Source organism: Tachysurus vachellii, chromosome 21, assembly GCF_030014155.1.
Source record: "Tachysurus vachellii isolate PV-2020 chromosome 21, HZAU_Pvac_v1, whole genome shotgun sequence".
Lineage (NCBI taxonomy): Eukaryota > Metazoa > Chordata > Actinopteri > Siluriformes > Bagridae > Tachysurus > Tachysurus vachellii.
Genome location: NC_083480.1, coordinates 6772054 through 6792851, shown reverse-complemented (window position 1 = coordinate 6792851; position 20798 = coordinate 6772054). Strand labels below are relative to the sequence as shown.

The 20798-nt window shown below is 42.7% G+C and overlaps 1 protein-coding gene across 6 annotated transcripts in view; it reads right to left on the bottom strand.

The window, feature by feature from the left end:
- trps1 (trichorhinophalangeal syndrome I) overlaps positions 1-20798 on the bottom strand; it is a 102222-nt gene that overhangs the window by 78015 nt on the left and 3409 nt on the right. For 3 of the 6 annotated variants that reach the window (XM_060897551.1, XM_060897552.1, XM_060897549.1), the window contains one exon: positions 18795-19107. In XM_060897551.1, the coding sequence (XP_060753534.1) occupies positions 18795-18807 (13 nt within the window). In that variant the 5' untranslated portion in view covers positions 18808-19107. Of the gene's footprint in view, positions 1-8693; positions 8833-18794; positions 19112-19276; positions 19312-20798 lie in introns of those variants that run through there. The other 3 variants (XM_060897553.1, XM_060897550.1, XM_060897548.1) reach the window with 3 other exon arrangements.

Below are 20798 nucleotides of genomic sequence, written 5' to 3'. Positions count from 1 at the left end.
TGCCGTTCCAATCCCCCCATCAAAATACAGGATCACTGACTCGCTTTCGAGTCACTCCTTCTTACATTATTCTGCTCCTCTGTTATCTGTGACTATTCCTTTTGTTATTTTTTTATTAATTTGCCTAATGACAAAAGGATCAGTCAATTTTCTTAATTAAAAAAGAGGGAGTGAATCAGCAGCGAGTTTATTTAGAAGTCGGCTGACTCGGTCGGGTGACGGGTCACGACTCAATCGAAGGCCTGAGAGGCAAAAAGCAAGTGCGAGATGAAGCGCGGGCAAAGCAGAAAGGTGGATAAGCTGAAAGAGGACATCGGCATGCTAACCTGTGTGCTGTTAGACGACACCTCTTTACCAGGAGTGAGACCCGCCCAGTGACAGGCTTTTCATCAGAGCTATAGTGACAGGGTGAAGAGAGAGGCTCTTTCTGGATTACTTTTGCGTACAAAAGGCGTGTCCACCCATCTGAGCTCACAATGAAACGAGTCGATGCTCATACGCTGTCAAAAGCTCGGAAGTCAAGATCAACAAGCTCAGAGTTTTTCTAACTCTGATCTATATTTTGGTGCTTGTGTCAGACGAACAAAAGACAACCAGACGTGCGATATTTTCCCTTTAATATCACAAAGCGTTCTCTCTTTTTCTTAGTGAAATGGCTCGGTTATTTAGAAAGAAGCTTTAAGATGATGTTAAAACATATGTATGCCATGCTATATTTGTATGGAACTAGCTAAAATTTCCTGAGGGTTCCTGCATAAAGAATAAAACAGGATGTTCCGTTGTGGGTATTTTGCCTTACTAAGCAACCAAAAACAAATTTCTTTTGGAACGTAAAAAGCGAGTAAGCAACAATTAGTACTAAAACACTTTGGGACTTGCTGTTCTTGAAAAATAATCACCCATAAAGTGTCATCCAAGTGGCTCATTCCTTGATTATTTACCCGCGATAGCAAATTCCAAGGTGCTTTATTTCTCTTACACCACGGCAAACTGACAAAAGTTACAATTCCTTATTTGTTAAATAACCACGCATCATACTTTTTTTTCCATTTATGGTTACTTTTAATGTTGTTAAATATCTGGCGTGACGACTTCCTGTTATTATTCACTTTTTAGCAGCGAGATCTTCACTTCCTCGTCACTTCCCGCAAGTCCCTCCTTAAAACTTTAAAAGCACCGACGCTGGAGTCTCCTTCTATAACTGATGATAAATCTAGTTACAGGAAGCTTCACTATATCAACAAGGAGAGCTTTGTCTTTTAATTATGTACAGTATCCACTATAGACGTCCGTGTGTGTTACTCTACAGAAGTATAGCAGACTCCGCCACGGTCCTGCTCTGTCGATTACTTTTGAATTCAGACACAAATGAACAACATATGAGAGTAAATGTACGTGTCTTAGCGACGGCTGCACAGATTCTGGACTATAACTCACATGTACATGCTCTACTCTACACTGACATCTCACAGGAGCTGACATCTTCCCCGAGTGCCACGGCCAGAATCCTGACACGCTGGCAATAAATCTTGTTAAAATCATCCAGACCCGGCTGAAATCATCTGCGTTCTTTCTGTGAGCCCGTACGTGCGAGCCTGTAGAAGCACCGCGAGGCGACTTGGTTGTAAACACAACGACGTGCATGAACGCCTGTGTACATAAACACTCGCAACGTTCCGGCATTCTTCCACGATCGAGCATTTTTACTGCTCTGATGATTAAAATAACAGGGCTATAAATAGGCGGCATGTATATGTTTTAATCAGAGAGTCTTTAACACTGGTACATTCATGATAAAACGTGTCATACTAGTGTGTAAGATCTGCAGGAGCCAGATTTCATTCTAATAACAATATCTCGGTTATTTGTTCATTTTGTTGTCTTTGTGAATACTGAACCAATACTGACCTGGAGACACGGGAAAGTCTCAAGCAGAATCTCTCAAGCAGATTCGTTCAAAAAATGTATTAACACAAGCATGTCCTCATAATTCATCCTGGTTACTTAAGTCTTTGAATGAACAGGAGGGACGGGACAGCAATAAAGTTCTCTTTAACAACACACACAGACACATTCACACACAATCACCTCACTATAATAATAATAATAATTATTATTATTATTATTCAGCTAATTAACATTAACTTCAGTGACCAAAAGCAAACATTTTGGATTTTTATTTATTTATTCTTAAAGAAATGTCCCCATAAGGTCAGACCTGACAGATATTTCTATCTATGTGGGGACTGGATCGATCAAAATATAAAAACAGGCCCATGTACGTACACGTACACACGCACACGTACACACGCACACCCCCACGTACACACACACGTACACACACGTACACCCCCCACACACACACACGTACACCCCCACACCTCCACACACGTACACACACACGCACACCCCCACGTACACACACACGTACACACACGTACACCCCCACACCTCCACACACACACCCCCCCACGTACACACACACGTACACACACACGTACACACACACTTTGCTGTCATGATCAGTCAGGCAGAGAATTAAGCTCCCAGATGTGTCAGATGATAAGACTCACTTTGTACTAAGTGCTAAAAGACAAACCCATGTTTGCCTTCTGCACCTGACTGCTTTATAAATAAGTCTCACAGCTAACAGAAGCAGCCTTGAAAGCTAAAACGCAACTAAAATCAGTTTGCTTAATCATAGTCTCATATTTGAGGTCATAAAGTGCACTTTCCTCACCCTTTCCGCGTGGCCCATGCTGTAAGTACGGAACGGTCCTGAGCTCCAGTTGAGGGAAACAGAGGAGTTAAAACTGATGACTCAAAGATGTTAGCTCGCTGTGTTATTCAGTGAACCTGAGTGTTACATGACCCGATATTCAGAAGTTTCGCTGTGACCTTCACAGACCTGCTTTCTCCCTTAAAACTACGGCGCGCTGCACGGCACACGCGGCCAGGGTCCCCCTCGCTAGTTAGTCTAGCATACCATGTGAGTGCGGTCACGTCTAAGAGCGCGCCGTCGTAAAAACCTTCCCCAAACGCTACCTTGAACCATCTCTCTTGTTATTCCACCCATCTTTCATGATGTCACTGCCACGGAGCGAGTCTGCGGTAGGACGGGACCCGAGCGCCCCCAATCTGTCTCCCTCTGGTGTTTAATCTCATTTGGAACATTAGGAATAAATCACATTAGTGTCTCGGTAGTAATGCTACGAGCATGTGTAGGGTCTATGGAAAACACATAGGCCCAATCCTAGATAAACGGGCTGCAATTCATTATCATTAAGCCAAATGTCAAGAGGACGGATCTGGCGATGACTCAGTCTCCCCCTCCCTACGCATAAAACAGGATAATCACTATGCCTTAACACTGCGTCTGTACACCGCAAGCGCTCGCTTTGTCTTCGAGCATTACAGATGATTGCTCAGTCCCGTAAGACCTTTTTCCTCTCCACTTACACACTTTATTAATCATGCTGATGAAGTGGCTAGGTTAGATTTTAAAAGCAAAAAAAAAAAAAAACACGGATCCACACAAATACGTACAGAACACTGACATGCAATTTACACATGACTTCAAACAAACATACAAACCGTGCACATAGGGAAAAAGGGCAGATTCTCCTAGTTACACTGCGGATCCTGGGGTAATCTGACGCCTAGCCTCACATCACACATCAGCCACCTTCAAGACTTCTTCAAACATATTTCTTTATGATTTCCATTATTGTAACCTCCAACCATGTGGTTTATTACTTTCTATTTACGGACAGTCAAAAAGCGTTTGGCTTCAGGTCATACTGCGTATGGTGGTGTGTGTGGTGATTACATTTGAACTTGAAATTTGAAGATATTTATATCTGATTATTTGACAAAACAAGATCTTGGGGTAAAAGTTGCGACATCACCAACCCTGTTGTTCACTTCCTGTCTGCTGCTACTCCTCCTCCACTGTTCTTACAGTGAGCGCGGGGCAGCGTGATTCCAGCCCCAGTGAACCACTAGTCTAGCGTGTTACAGTTATTAACAGCCACAATAAGAACTTGCATTAAAGTGTGCTATACTTAGAAATCTCTGGATGTATATACAAGTGGGCTGTCCTGCATCTACACACAATCACCAAAGCAAGCAAATCGAGTGAATGTCAGCATCAGGGAGCAGTGAATATAAACGTGTATGAGTGAATGAGAACGTGAAAGAGCTTCGAACAAAAGCGTTTGTTATGACAGGTATTATGCCAAGTACAACAACAATGAAAATCCAGGTAGCTTATGAAGTTTAACACAGCAGCCTTATTTAACATGTGAATTTCCACATGCACATTTCATTCTCAGCAGTACCTTTCTCTGTCTCTGTCTGTGTCTCTGTCTCTGTCTGTGTGTCTCTCTCGCTCTCTCTCTCTCTCTCTCTCACGCTGCTTATACAACAGCCCGTGTTTCAGCACCGTGGCAGCTTCTGCAATCTGCACTAGAGATCTGGAAATCTAATAAGCAAAGGAGAACTATGTGTATAATGTAAACAAGCGCTGAGAAGATACATTTTCACTTTACAGCCTCTTTGGAGACCTAAATAATCCCAGGACTTCTACTTGACAGGCCTGTGGGGAGACGGAGTGAAAGACAGGCAAGGATCGACGCCGAGAGCCCTGGACGTGTCAGAGAGGCTATGCAAATCCCCTCCCCATTCATGCAGAGAGCATGGAAGAATAAATCCAACCCTGCCAGTGCAACACTGAGGCCTTTGAAGGAGGCTCGGACTGCCAAAATCTGTCTCCGCACAGGCGTTCTGACTCACCAATCTGCACAACACCCAATGTTCCACGCATTCAGAAATCCCTCCAAGAAGGAAAAATACACACTGACGAGGACGTCGAGAAAAGACAATGCTAAGTTTGTTGCTGAACGCGTGCATCCAGTATAGATTGGATTTATCATCATAGAGCCACAAACCAGAAGTGAAGCTATACATGCAGAAGAGCTTGAACACGTGCCATGGGGAATAAGCAAGCCAGAGGTGATGTGTACTTCACACGGCCCTGACTGAGGCGTGAAATAAAAGTCTGATGGCTCGGGTCAAACTTTCAATAAAGTCTGCACGAGGCAATATCTGTTAGCTTTGACACATTGACTACCTGCCTACATGCTCCTTCCTTCCCTGTCGTCTTTTTTTTTCCTTTTTTTAAACCTCACACAGCCTTTGAAGTTGAGAGAGCGAAAGGCCTGCAGGGCATGATTGGGATTTCATTTCTGTTGGTTTTGTGTGTGTGTGTGTGTGTATACTGGAAAGGTCCGGCATTGAATGTCTGTCTCTCTCACACATGCGCACACACTAATGCAATGAGGTCGTGTAGAAGTGGATGATAAGCCCACGCTGTTTAAAAATCAAGTCAGTGACGATACGAGCCCCGTCGAATTCAACTGTATGCGCTGAGACGAGAGCATGCACAAGGAGGGGGAGAGAACAGAGGAGGGGGGGGAAAGCGAGTGAGGGAGAGATTAAGAGAGTGAGAGCTTACGGATCAGGGAGGGAGGAGGGAACGGCATGTCAAAAAATAAAAGAGCTTTTCCCATAATTCTACATACCACTGTTTTTCCCTTTATCCTTGCATGAGTGTGAAAAGATGCCAGGCTCAATAAGAACAGGCTGTGACAAACTGCCTTTCTGTGTCTTTTTATGCGGCATGCCATCAAGCCCGATGCAAAAAACATCTCCCTCTCTCTCCCTCTCCCTCTCTCCCTCTCTCACACACACACACACACACACACATCACACAAGCAAGGCAAGTCATGTTTATTCATGAGCACACATTCAGATCAAAGAGTCAATGCTAAGAACGTTGCCAAAGTGGAATGAGCTCGACAAAGCTCAGTGCCCTGATAAAACATGATATTTAGTGTTTCACTTAAAGTGACACTTCACCTTGATACAAACTCAGAAAAGAAAGCAGCCAGATTCCCTCACACCATTTTCATAAAAATGTATTCACCGAGCTGACGTGCGAATTTAACGGATAAAACGTGTCAAAAGATGCTGTGAACGCGGGCGTGAAAAAACACGGGCATGTATACAGCGGCACTCACTTTCTAACAAACTATCACTTTGTTCTATAGATTACTGATGATCTTGTTATACAGCGAGAGAAAGAGAATCAATTAAAATCGATCCAATCAATGAAACGAGCATGATTTGGTTTAGAAGGATGGTTTGAAATATGGGGTGAAATCACTCGTTTATCTCTACAATCACATGATCACATAGATCTTTCTCTCAGATGTGTGAGGTCTCAGGCCACATGTCACGGCTTGGAGCAGAAATGATTATTGCAACAAGCTTGGCAAGTCCCGCATGTGAATGTGATTACCACAACACTGTATGTTGTTAAAAAAAAAAAACAGCTACGTGCACAGTTTCAGCATATCGGTGTGATTTCCTTCTTTAGCTATTGTCTGGATTCACAGGCGAGTCTAAAAAGCCTCGCAAAATCCCTGCGTCGAAATCGCTTTGCATTCAAGGGAGAAAGTTTCCTCGGCAGTTTGCACCCACCACCGACAATGCCGTCCTTTCATTTGCCACGTGACGTCAGCTGGACTAGTCACCTCGTTCTCGCTCTCCTTCACAACTACCTGCCTAATTCTCGGAGTTCAAAGCATAGCGGTAATTAAAGACAGTTTTCTACAGGCTTCTATTCTAACCACCCCCCTGCCATGTGTCCTTCCCCCTGTCCCGCTAGCCTACTAACTGCCCTCCGGTTGGGGAACAGCGAGGTTAGTGGAGTTGGAGGAAAGGGGGGGAAGGGAGGGGTTGCTTTGAGGGGCCTCGTCTCAATGACCTGGCCTCTGTGCACTCAATCAGCGCACCCTGCAACCGGAGACAACACAGAACAACTGCTTCCCTTACACTTCCTGTGATCACAGGACTGGAGCTGCCAGCCAGGGCCAGGGATCACGCGTAGCAGAGAGAGCAGCAGATAACAGACTTCCGCCAATGCCGTGGAGGGTGTAAGAAAAGGGGAGAAATAAAGTGGTTTTTAAAAAAAAAAAAAAAAAAGGGGGGGGGGGGGGTTTCAAAGAGACAACTTGATTTCAGCTATAGCACAGATTTAATAAAACTTTATTACATAATAATAAATATGATGTACACTTAACCCAACACTACTAGTCGCATCGCTGTCTAGAACAAGCAAGTTAATAGCAATACTTTTCAGAATTTGATGTTTTCATAAACCTGGGTTTGCAATTGAAAAACACCTCTAGATTGTCTCCATTCCAATGAGTTTCTGTGTACACGAGCTCAACAGGAGGGCGCTAATATTAGCCTCAGTTTCTCAGTTTAAAGCACACTATCCAGTGTGTGTGTGTGTGTGTGTGTATAAGTGAGAGAGAGAGAGAGAGAGAGAGAGAGAGAGAGAGAGAGAGTAAGAGAGAGAGAGAGAGAGTAATGACATCAAATGTTTTGTCCAGATTCAAACACACAAACTGACACCAGGTTAAACCTCAGGCATAAAATATAATTTCTTTAAAAAAAAAAAAATAAAAAAAAAATAAAAATAGAACCTTCAAAAGAGCTTGTGTCAGTAGAAAGATTATTTAAGTTGTTTTTTTTCCCCCTCACCAATTTTTGTATAAATAAATTCCATTACTCAGGGGGTAATTCCATTACATATGTGAAACCATCTTGAAAACAGAGCTGCTCTCCCTACCTAAAAATACCAGCATTTAGCAACAGGAAAAAGCCTGATGTGAAGGCAGCTTGCTCAATATGCTGCCCTGTGCTGTTACTGTTCAAGCACTTCTGCTTGGACACTTCCATTCTCTCACTTAGCCTCTGATCCTGGCTGGAGATTCGGGGATGAGGGCTGTGAACTGTTCTGTGAAGGATCTTTATGCACTTAAGATGACCAACAGATTTAAGTTCCTCCTTGAAACAGTTACAAGGCTTTTATTTTCCTTTTCGTCACCTTTTTTCTTTTCCCGTTCATGGCCAGGAAGAACCAGCTAACATGCCGGCGTGCTGAGATTTTCAGCTTTCCGAGATGACGAGGGGAAACGTGAAACATTTGAGCGCTCGAATTGTGACGGTTATTAAAAACAAAAGCTCGAAATCACATTCGCTCTCCTGCCAGTGGTGCAAAGATTTTCCTACAATTCATAGCGAAGCGCTGCAGCTACAGTGTGAAACCGACAGCTAACCACAGACTCTGCTGCATTTCCCCTATGAGTAAAAGTCACACAGTGTTGCGACACAGCTAGAGTTTCTCTGAAGGAGACTCTGTCACCTCGCTCTCAGGAGTTTTCAACAAAACAAAGACAATAAGCAGACAAAAGGGCAGAAGCTGTTTACGGAAAAGGAGAGCGATCCTGACGTCTGGAGACGAGTTCTTTAGTACGCTTACACACACAAACAAACACGTATTCGGTTAATCACAGTATTGAGTTCATGTCAGTAAAAGCTAGAAGACTTTTGTGATAAACTCGCAGAAGGCTGCACTTCTCTAAATCTTATTTTAAATATTCATGCCAGATAAAATACCTCCTCAAAACTCAACTATCACCAATCCTCACTATTCACATGCACATGTAGATAAATGAGCAGCAGTGCTGCACTGTGAGTTCGTATCAAGACTACATGAAAAACTTTCTTTCATAAACACTGATTCCTTATTCGGATTTCCGTTCCTAGTTTTCAATACGTACCGGAATCAAAGCACTGATCCTGATGTGATACAAACATCCCTCTTTGTAGCCGAGCCGATTCTCTACGAGCTTCTGTTGCCAAGAAATTCACCGTGTCAAGGGCTTAATTGCGGAGTGATTTAAGACAAGTCGTATCCTGTGTTCGTGTCCGAGATCAACGTCGTGTCGTTTGAATAAAAGCAAATATGCCGATGGATCGGCTTAGAAGCGAATCCGGGGCGATATCGGCCTCTACGCTGTGCGTTGGTGCACCTTAAATGATGCCATTCGCTCACTGAAATGTCTCTTTATTATGTAGCTAAACTGTAAACTGTTAATCGTGTGACATTCTCTTCTACTAGCTGCATGTTCCTGCTACAGAGAGCACCACATAACGCTGTCCTTGAATCTGTACTACATTCCTAATGCGACAATGTGACACTAATCCTGCTGAAAGAGCATAAATCTAACAATCTCCATTAAAAATGAAACATACAAATATCAGATCATTTTCAAATGATTCTATTCTAAATTATTTTTAGACATTTTTATATATACACACACCGATATGACACCATTTCTTCTGATGTTGTGTATACAGCCAGCTAAGCATTGCTCCAAGATCATTTGTTCTTGTCAAGTACTATTCAAATAGTGCAACTATTTCTAGCAGCCCTTGGTGGTTTACGTACAAGAAATCTGATAGCTCGCAGTGCAGAAAAAAAAGAAGAAGAAAAACACGGACGCGCGAGCTTCTGAGCCTCAGCAGAAGTAGTAATGTGTTTTAAAAGCTAGGTTCTTCACCATTTAACTCCATTTAAGAGCAGCAGAATTCACAAGAGACACAGCTGAATGTGCTGTGTGTGTGTGTGTGTGTGTATGTGTGAGAGAGAGAGAGTGAGTGAGCAGTGATAAGGACTGGTGTCAGTGTGCACTAATTTGCTCTGTGTTCTCAAGCTTTCTCCGCTGTGATAAGATCTTAGATGCAGCGGCATGGTAGTCAGGAGAATTAGTCGACTTCCCAAACGGCACCTTAGGCAAAATATTTGCATAGTATCCTAGAGCTGGATGTTTGGATGTTACACCTGCATCTCGACATGCCTTGGAGTTTTCTTGCTGAATTTGCAAAATAAATTTACAGATTTTTTTTTTAACGTTTCAAATTTCCACTCAAGACTTACTATATAGATTGATGTCAGGTTCACCTGATTCCCCCCAACAACCACCACCACCACCAATACCCCCCACCCCCAGCCCACACAAATACACACACACACACACACACGTGTCAAGTTTACTCGACTTACTTCAAACACTTTGCTTTTTAGCGAACGCTCTGCACAGATCCACTGGCAGATTTTTCGAGACAGAGAAGTCAAGAGAAATACTCTAAAGAGAAGACACTTGCCTTGTTATCGGATATGGGGTGATAAGCATCCAGTCCACCCGGCCACTATCTCTTCTTCTGTGTGTAAGAGCTTGCTTTTTTCTCCCCTCTGCACCTCTCTAACACCTTTACACCACATGAACACCGCTGCCCCTCAAACACGTTTTCATCAGGGGAAAAAAAAAAAAGCAAATGCCAAATGCACCATTAAAGTCAAGAATTAAAGTCGAGCAATTGGAAGAAACTGTTTTGCGTTTTCGCAGCGTAAAAAGGGCTTCCCACTGGTTTTACAAGATTCCACTATTTGCTTTGTACAAAGATTCTCCTTTCATATGCCATGTAGCCCTAGGACTGATTAGTCATCCTAGCATGTTTGATAAAGCGACCACACCCTGAGCTATACCACCTATAATAGCTGAAACAACAAAGCACGCATGAGTGTCTTGCTTATCATGGGAACGTCCTGAGTCATACGCCCATCTCGCTTAAGCTCGACGGCTCACTCGCATGCTGGTTCTGTTTTTCAGCACATTTCTTTTTGCCATATCCTGACTTTCCTCCGTTCTTAACTGCAAAGGCGCCAGAGTGTGATGCTGAAATGTTCTACTTGCAGACTGGGACAGAGAGAAATTAAACAGCTTCCTTTTAGCATTCACACAAATAAAGACTCTTAATTACGCCTTTAGAATTTTATAGTTAATGAGGAACAGAAAAAACACACTGGGTCACAGCTAACATCACCACAATATCTGTCTAGCAGATGGACACAGACATAAAGGCCTTCCAACAACAGATTTCTCATTCCCCACCCTCCAGTCACACACATCTATAGACCTAAACACACACACACACACACACACACACATATCTATAGACCTAAACACACACACACATATCTATAGACCTAAACACACACACACATATCTATAGACCTAAACACACACACACACACACATCTATAGACCTAAACACACACACACACACACATCTATAGACCTAAACACACACACACACATCTATAGACCTAAACACACACACACACACATCTATAGACCTAAACACACACACACACACATCTATAGACCTAAACACACACACACACATCTATAGACCTAAACACACACACACACATCTATAGACCTAAACACACACACACACACACACATCTATAGACCTAAACACACACACACACACACACATCTATAGACCTAAACACACACACACACACACATCTATAGACCTAAACACACACACACACACATCTATAGACCTAAACACACACACACACACACATCTATAGACCTAAACACACACACACACATCTATAGACCTAAACACACACACACACACCTATAGACCTAAACACACACACACATCTATAGACCTAAACACACACACACATCTATAGACCTAAACACACACACACGCATCTATAGACCTAAACACACACACACATCTATAGACCTAAACACACACACACTTCTAAAGACCTAAACACACACACACTTCTATAGACCTAAACACACACACACTTCTATAGACCTAAACACACACACACTTCTATAGACCTAAACACACACACACATATCTATAGACCTAAACACACACACACTTCTATAGACCTAAACACACACACACACACATCTATAGACCTAAACACACACACACACACATCTATAGACCTAAACACACACACACATCTAAAGACCTAAACACACACACACACATCTATAGACCTAAACACACACACACACACACACACATCTATAGACCTAAACACACACACACACACATCTATAGACCTAAACACACACACACATCTATAGACCTAAACACACACACACACATCTATAGACCTAAACACACACACATCTATAGACCTAAACACACACACACACATCTATAGACCTAAACACACACACATCTATAGACCTAAACACACACACATCTATAGACCTAAACACACACACATATCTATAGACCTAAACACACACATCTATAGACCTAAACACACACACATATCTATAGACCTAAACACACACACATATCTATAGACCTAAACACACACATCTATAGACCTAAAACACACACACCTATAGACCTAAAACACACACACCTATAGACAAACACACACCCACACACACATCTATAGACATAAACACACACACGCATCTATAGACATAAACACACACACACATCTATAGACATAAACACACACACACACATCTATAGACATAAACACACACACACATCTATAGACATAAACACACACACACATCTATAGACCTAAACACACACACACATCTATAGACCTAAACACACACACCTATAGACCTAAACACACACACCTATAGACAAACACACACACCTATAGACAAACACACACACACGCATCTATAGACATAAACACACACACATCTATAGACATAAACACACACACATCTATAGACATAAACACACACACACATCTATAGACATAAACACACACACACATCTATAGACATAAACACACACACATCTATAGACATAAACACACACACATCTATAGACATAAACACACACACATCTATAGACATAAACACACACACATCTATAGACATAAACACACACCGCACAAACATCCATACACACACGCATCTATAGACTAACACACACGCATCTATAGACAAACACACACACGCATCTATAGACAAACACACACACGCATCTATAGACAAACACACACGCATCTATAGACAAACACACACACGCATCTATAGACATAAACACACACACACATCTATAGACATAAACACACACACACATCTATAGACATAAACACACACACACATCTATAGACATAAACACACACACATCTATAGACCTAAACACACACACATATCTATAGACCTAAACACACACCTATAGACCTAAACACACACACATATCTATAGACCTAAACACACACACATATCTATAGACCTAAACACACACCTATAGACCTAAACACACACACCTATAGACAAACACACACACACGCATCTATAGACATAAACACACACACACACATCTATAGACATAAACACACACACACATCTATAGACATAAACACACACCGCACAAACATCCATACATACACACGCATCTATAGACTAACACACACGCATCTATAGACAAACACACACGCATCTATAGACATACACACACACGCATCTATAGACATACACACACACGCATCTATAGACATACACACACACGCATCTATAGACAAACACACACACGCATCTATAGACAAACACACACATGCATCTATAGACAAACACACACACGCATCTATAGACAAACACACACACGCATCTATAAACAAACACACACACGCATGTATGTACAAAACATTCACTCACACATTCACTCAAACATGTATAGACAATCACACACACACACACACACACACACACACACACACACACACATATATATATAGGCATGAACACACACACACACAGGGATATGCAATGTTATGTAACCAGCACATTTCGTGTTTTTTTAGGGTGTTTCTTTGTTATATTTGTCTTGTATTGATGATTCATATCTCAGACACTATAATTACTGTTTACAAGTAAATACATGCCATCAACTATGCATGAGAGGAAGCCCTGGTTCAAATTAAATTATTCCGGAAGTAATGAGAAACGTGTTTGCGTATGTGTGTGTTTGCAAATGTGTGTGTGTGTGTGTGTGTGTGTGTGTGTGTGTGTGTGTGTGTGTGTGTGTGAGAGAAATCCATTTGGGTTTGTACCGTGCCTCTTAGTGTGAGTGGAGCTCTCCAGGCTCAGGACATGTACCGACTCATCGATCTGAGATTAATGGCAACATTATAGTGTGATCCTTCCGCCTACGTCAACACCCTGCTCTCGACAGCACTGTCTCCCACCCAGGCAATCTGCATGCTGCAGTTAGCAGGAGCACTCCGGGTACGCGGCGCTGATTTACTGCACGGCTCAACTCTCTGAGAAATTGGTGTGGATTTGAGCTTGAGCTTGAAGTAGCATACATTTTAGCCTGATGTGACCAACATGTATAATAACTAGACTGAAATAAAAAAGGCCAGAAAATGACTTTTCTGCTTGTGTGACTGGGGAAAACTCGTGCACACACACTAAGCTGCAGTTAGCGTGCCTCGCAAGGTGAAATGTTGCCGATCGCTTGGCAGCTGTGACGGGGAGCTGAAAGGAATCAGTGTTGTATTGTCTATGCATTCTTTCCATCCTGGTGTCACCGGCTAGCTCCTCCATCGTCCAACTGTCCACTTAAAAACCTCCCCCGCTGGCAATAGCTGCACCGAGGCAGCACTTAAAGTCATTTGGCTCCGATTCGGGCCGGTCCCGTCCGCCTCGAAATGTACAAGCCCTGACGTATAAATAAGAACAATATCAGATAAGTCTTGCAGGAAGCCTATAAACATTTACATTCTCTTTCAAGTGCTGTTTATGGATATTTTATCTGCTATCTGGAAGTTGAGGACACAGTGAAGAAAAGGCCGGGGACTGCGGGCGGAATCTGAGGCGAGCGGTGAATCAAAAAGGCAGCGGGACCTGACAGGCCCCTGGGCCCGTTGACCATAATAGGTGCTGATTGTGGCGAGCGCCATGGCCGGGGGACTGGCTCTGGGCTCTGCTCCGTGGCCTATAACTCTTCAGCTGCGAGAGGAGAGGAGGGAGGTCTGCCGAGCTCCTCGTTCTCCGTCTCCCCCCCACCCTGACAGAGACAAAGTGCAGCCTGCAGGGTTCAGACCAGGAGACGGGGATAGGCCGGTTTGACACTCTGCTGTTGTGTTTTACAAAGTAGAGTATCCATAACCTTCTTCTCCTCCAGGCTGATGCCTATCTGATGGCTATGAGAAGATGGAAGGAAGACCATAGTTGGCTAGCTGGAGGTCTGCGAGAGCTTAAGAAGAATAAGTCCAATCATTTTTTTCAGAAAGGTACTTTTGTACCTTTGCACTGAAACAAACAGAAACTCCTCATTCTGGTTGAGGTCCAATCAAAGAACACTTCAAGCTGCTTGTAACCACAGTCACATTTATAAAAGGAACAGTGGCCTGTTATGTTAGAAAGAAGGGCTCCTCTCCTGTTAAACCTTTATCTGATCCCCTTAATCAGCCGAGCAATGCGGTCTTTACAGCAAGCCGCACCGTTGTCTGACACGATGCCTGTTGCCTCGTCCATGTTGTAACAACACCTAGATTTGTGAATTGCCCTCCTTGTAGAAGGGAAACATCTGATAGCCTCAGGAGAAGGGGGTCGGGGATTGGAAGTCTCTGGGGATTCAGCTAAACAAATGGGGAGATCTTTAAAGGTCCTTGTTTCCGTTTGCCAAAGCCACGGCCAGGATACATGACACTCTCCTCAGTTTACCATTCAAAAAGAACGTAAGTTCACACACCAGGGCTTTCAACAACAGGTTACTAAGCAGGGTAGAAAAGAGGGAAGGCAAATATCCCAACCAGTGATCATCCTGTGCAAGCCAGTTGATTGCTCAGTCACGACAGCGCTGAAACGGACGCCTTTGCGACAGGCAAATCAAGCTGCATCTTTTTTTTTTGAAAACCAGAAAGTTTACACCAAATTAACAGTTCTGCAGTGCAGCGGCACAGTGTGGGCTCCATGGTAGACGCTGCACAGCCATCAGTCAAAGTGTGAAAAAATGTGGTTTTGAGTAGTGTTAATATTACATTTTGCATTAGAAAATAAAATAAAACAAAAAAAAGCCAGGGTGTGGAAAAAAAAAAAGCACATTATTCACTCTGCCAGAGCCAGTGATGAAGACGTTGATTAATGCAGCTTGGCTTTTTAAATAAACAACTCCTGAGTATGTGGTGTTCGCCATTACCCCTCCATTTAGCCAGGGTCGATTCACAGCGTTTTGTTTTTGCAGCTCCGCTGCGTCCAGCCCCCTCTTCTATAGCCCCTTTTCATGGCCCTTTTTCCACCACCATATGCTACAGGCCTCACGGAAACAATCCACTAAAAACAACAGGGCTGCAGTCAACCATTGCGACGCAATGAATTGCTCCTTTATCTCGCGTTCTATCAGCGGCCCGAGATCATTTTTATTTTCTCTATCTAATTATGTTATTTGGACGCTGGGTTTGGGATTAGGGGGAGAAGGTGGCTTGCGAGGAGGGAGAACGTGGGCATAATTGGCTGGCAGATGCAGCTTTCTCCTCTTTCCTCTTCAGCAGGTTCACTCTGTTCACAATATCTACATAGCCAACCAGCCCTCACTACTGTCATAAACTTCATGTTTATTTCACTTCCTCCAGTCCCGGGTTGTTAGCAGAAGAGGTAAACTACAGAATAGTCGCCGGCTCATTAAGATTCGCGCTGACGAGTGACGACTCTGCGTCCTGACGGCTTAACTGGTTAACTAAAAGCCCGGTGTTCCAACCTGAAATACGGATGAAACAGACTTTCATATCCAAACTACAATGAAGTGAAGACTTGACAGCTCACTACATTATTATATTCTGCCATTCGCCTACTACCATGGCATTGCAACACACACACGCACACACACACACACACACAAACAGATTGTCCAGAAATCTCACCCGGAAATAGCTGAAAACCTCATCGACAAGCCAAACGAAGATTTGTAAAGATTTGTAAATGAATTTTTCAGATGGTAAAAGTGAATTTTACGGAACTTCGCGCTGACCCTCAATTCTGTCACAGCAAGGCATGTGGAGCACTTTTTACAGCTCAAGGTTACAGACAATATGTCACACATACTGACTCACAGAGGAGCAAAATTTTTATAGAGAAAAGAACAAAACACATCTGGCCACGAAATACACAGCAAAGGATAAAGAAGGCACAAATCCAGTGCAGTCTTAAGCATACAAAACAAATCCTCAGTCAAGTACTCGAATCATGGCTAGAAATTATAAAAATGACTCACAATCTCAGACCTAGAAGTGAGTCTAGACCCCGACAGAAACATAGCAGGCTAAACAGCTGCCCAAATCTTTTTGCTTGGTTGCTTTATTTTTGTAAAGTTTAAGACTTTCACAAGCATGTAAGAAAACAAAGGCTTATCAAAAGTGCCTGCTCTTTTCACTTCAGTACATTCAGTACAATACTTTTTTACTTTCTACCATAAAAAAAAACTCTAGAATAAGTTTGTTACGTAAGCCGACATTAATTTTGACGAAGTAAAATCTCTCTCACCTTCAAAAAAGTAAAACTGAAAGCTAAGTCTCGGAGGAAAATGGAAATTTCATGCCGCCTTAAAGCTGAATTACTTCTCGCAGCTTGTGAAAGAGTGTTCGCGTCGGAACAAAAACAAGACAGTGATTGACAGGAAAAATATCAAAGATTTACTGCTTGACAATTGAAAAAAAAGCACAATGCCATTCAACAGGAGATACCGGGGGCCTCTAAGCCTTCATCTTAGTAGTTAAAGATGTCAGGTCACCTTTGACCTTTGAGCCTTTGTGGGGCTGCGTGAGGCTGCGTGAGCGAGAACTCTGTGGAGGGTTAATCTTGATATTCCTTCTCAGTATCCCTGCACAACTCACAAGGCTTAACAAAAGCATCTGCTAAAGCCTGTTTCTCAGTCAGGACCATGAGAAGTAATTCCGAGCGTTAAAAAAAAATGTCAAAAAATTTGAACGCCGGTCTGAAAAAAAAAAAAGGCATATGTTTAACATTAGACTAATCTGCTGAAATCGCATGGCACATGAGTGAAGCCTCTATTTCTGCAGCGTTAACAAAGTGAGGATCTGGTAATTGCAGCTCATTACGGGACGTTTAATATGCACGTCCGCACCGGAGGAAAGCAGTCGACTGTGAACTTTTTTCATATTGCTTTATTTAGAATCGGCTCCGGGTGAAAATTCGAGACTGTATAGTAGGTTTGCAGAAGCTAATATAAGATGACTGGGTTTCTACACTGGTTGCATTTGCACAGAAACACATGCATACAAAAGCCAACAGGTTAAACTGCAAAACTTGAAATTGACAGAATGTCCAAATCTCTGAATGACTTTTACACGTATGAAGGAAAAGGTTCGCAACTGTGCTTAAGATTTATGACATTTCATTTTTAATAAAATAGATTAAAAAAAATGGCATGCAAGCACAATAGACTTCCAAATGAAGAGGGGAAAAAAAGTCAGGTGTTAAATATGCATCATATCACCAAACGTAATGACAGCGAGACGCCAGTTCGTGTTGGGAAACGGTTCACAACACAGACAAACTCGTGTAATCAAGATGTCACGTATATTTGTCATGCTAAATGCACGGGTCATGTTAAATACCATGCTATGTTTTTTCCACTTATGGAAATAACGTGTTCGCAGTTTAGACTGGAAAATACTAAAGCTATATAAGGTGACCTATATAATTACATCTTATTACATCTGACTTAAAAGCAAAACATGACGGAAAGTGAAAATAATCTATTTAGGATGAAAGGTGGTGGAGTTATAAACATGATGGCTGGATAGAAGTGAGCGTGAGAAATTTCGCACAGCCAGGAGAGGCTCGTGTTACTCGAAGACAGTTCAGCCTGCCATGATAATCACGTATAGTGAAATAAAAGATTTTTTTTTTTGGTTGGTGGGTTGGTTCTTGCCGTAAGTCGCGTGCACGCGAGAGAAAGCCAGCAGTCGCTGGTCTTTTTACAGAACGAGACATGCCGAGTAACATTCCTCTAATTTCCTAGCATGTAATGATGCATGTACATACCTCTGCTGAGCATTGGGTTAGAGCATTATCAGCACCACGTCCACAGGAGGCAGATTTCAGAGTTGGCAGAACATCCAAAGCCCTTGCCCTGCCTCTGAGATATCCCTTATTCCACGTCCATGCTGCTTTCCGATTTATTCCATTGTTTCCGTTAATGTGAGCAGAGTTCACTTCTGGCGTCCTGTCTCCACATTCGATTCTCACAAAACCCGGTGTCCTTCTCTAGTGTCCTCTTTAGAAGTTCTCACAGATGATCCTGGGTGAGAGTCTGGGGCCACATCACACTGCTATCTCTTCTCAATTACTGCAAAGCCTGACTCCAAACACACAGACACAAAACACAAATTAGATGATAAACTACATAACACACACAATCACACAAAATACACTGATTTAAGTGCACAATATACAATACGTGCACACATGCCTGCTCACACATACTCCTACACACACACCACGGAAAGGAAATCTGTGCGGCCTACCGTAAGGATTACCATATGACGGGCAAACGGAGAACAACAACTTTGGATAATCTCAAAGAGCATCACTGTGATAAATGCAACACAGAGACCGCAATAAACATCCAGAGAGCGCAGGCGGTTGTGTATGGCGTAGTCAGGCATCCTCGCAGCAGGTTCCGTGAATGGGAGCTCTGACAGAACAGGCCCTCTGGCCGACCAAATTGGAAACAGGAAAACAAACATTCTCAAGGAAAACTCCTCCAGTCCTCCCTCCAACTCCTCCTTCGCTCCGACTCATTCTGTCCGACCTGTCTTGAACAATGTAGAAGCCTATGCTATAGCCACAACACAAGCCTCCAGACCACACAGATGGAAAAGGAACACTCGACCACAAAGACAAGAGGAGGGGAGGGGGGTGTAAGAGAAAGAGAGAGAAAAGGAAAACTGAAAATGTGCGGTAAGAGAACACACACCATCGCTGAGCGGAGAAGGCTAAACTGACTCATCACTGTTCCGGAGGAGTCGAGGCCGTGCGACGTGATGGCACGGATTTTGCTACAGCGAGGTCAAACAGATAGGAGCAGGTACTTCCAGAAGTTTACTAAAGTTTCCCAAACGCTCGGCGAGAGCGCAGTGCGGAGGCGATTAATGCGGGGCGCCTCTCAAATCGGCTCTCAAAGAAAAATGGTATTGAAAACGAGTCCATTAAAATCTACCCAACATACAGACCCATTGTACTCACAACACTGCTGCTGTCCGATTTAAGACTTTCGTCCATTAAATACATGCACAACCTTCATGCTGGGTTTTCTACAGTGCAAAATTCTGACCAAAAAAAAAATAAAAACTCATCACTATACTCACTACTTTTTTTCATATGTAGTGAATATGTAGGGACTCTAGTCTTTATAACAAATAACAATAAAGCTGTTGAAGGCGTTGTTTACAAGGCGAGACACTTAGCTCCCCGAAAGTAAAGCCTAAACACATCTATATATTTACACAGAAATGTACACTCTAGGAAATCAAGCCACTGGAGACTGAAAACGCATTAAAAACACACACAAACGTAATGGAGCAGTGAAAATAATACAGCACCAAGAAAAAGGTCCAAATCAGCAACTGAGTGACAAAAAAAAAATGGAGCAAATAAATTTATTAAAGAAGTTCAAACTGCTCTAAATCAATCAGATTCTGTATCAGAGTCACCTTCTGAATTACCTCCAGAGATGAATATGAAGATCCCCCAAAGCTGCTCTCAACGTCAGCTCAGGTCAAAAAACGAGATCTTTGAATTTAAGCCGCATTTCCCTTCAGCAAAATCTCACTACACAACAAACTGTTACGGCAGCGAACGCAGGCGACAACGTGTCGCAAAAACATCAAATGCTATTAAGAAACAGAAAATCAAGATTAATGAAAAATAAAACTAGCTTAAACTATGACTCATGCTGTTAAAGAACCAAAAGAGATGACTCAATTGTGTCATTTTTAAAAGTTTTAACCACAGAGCTCTGGTATTTCTCCGTAAACCTCAGTGTAA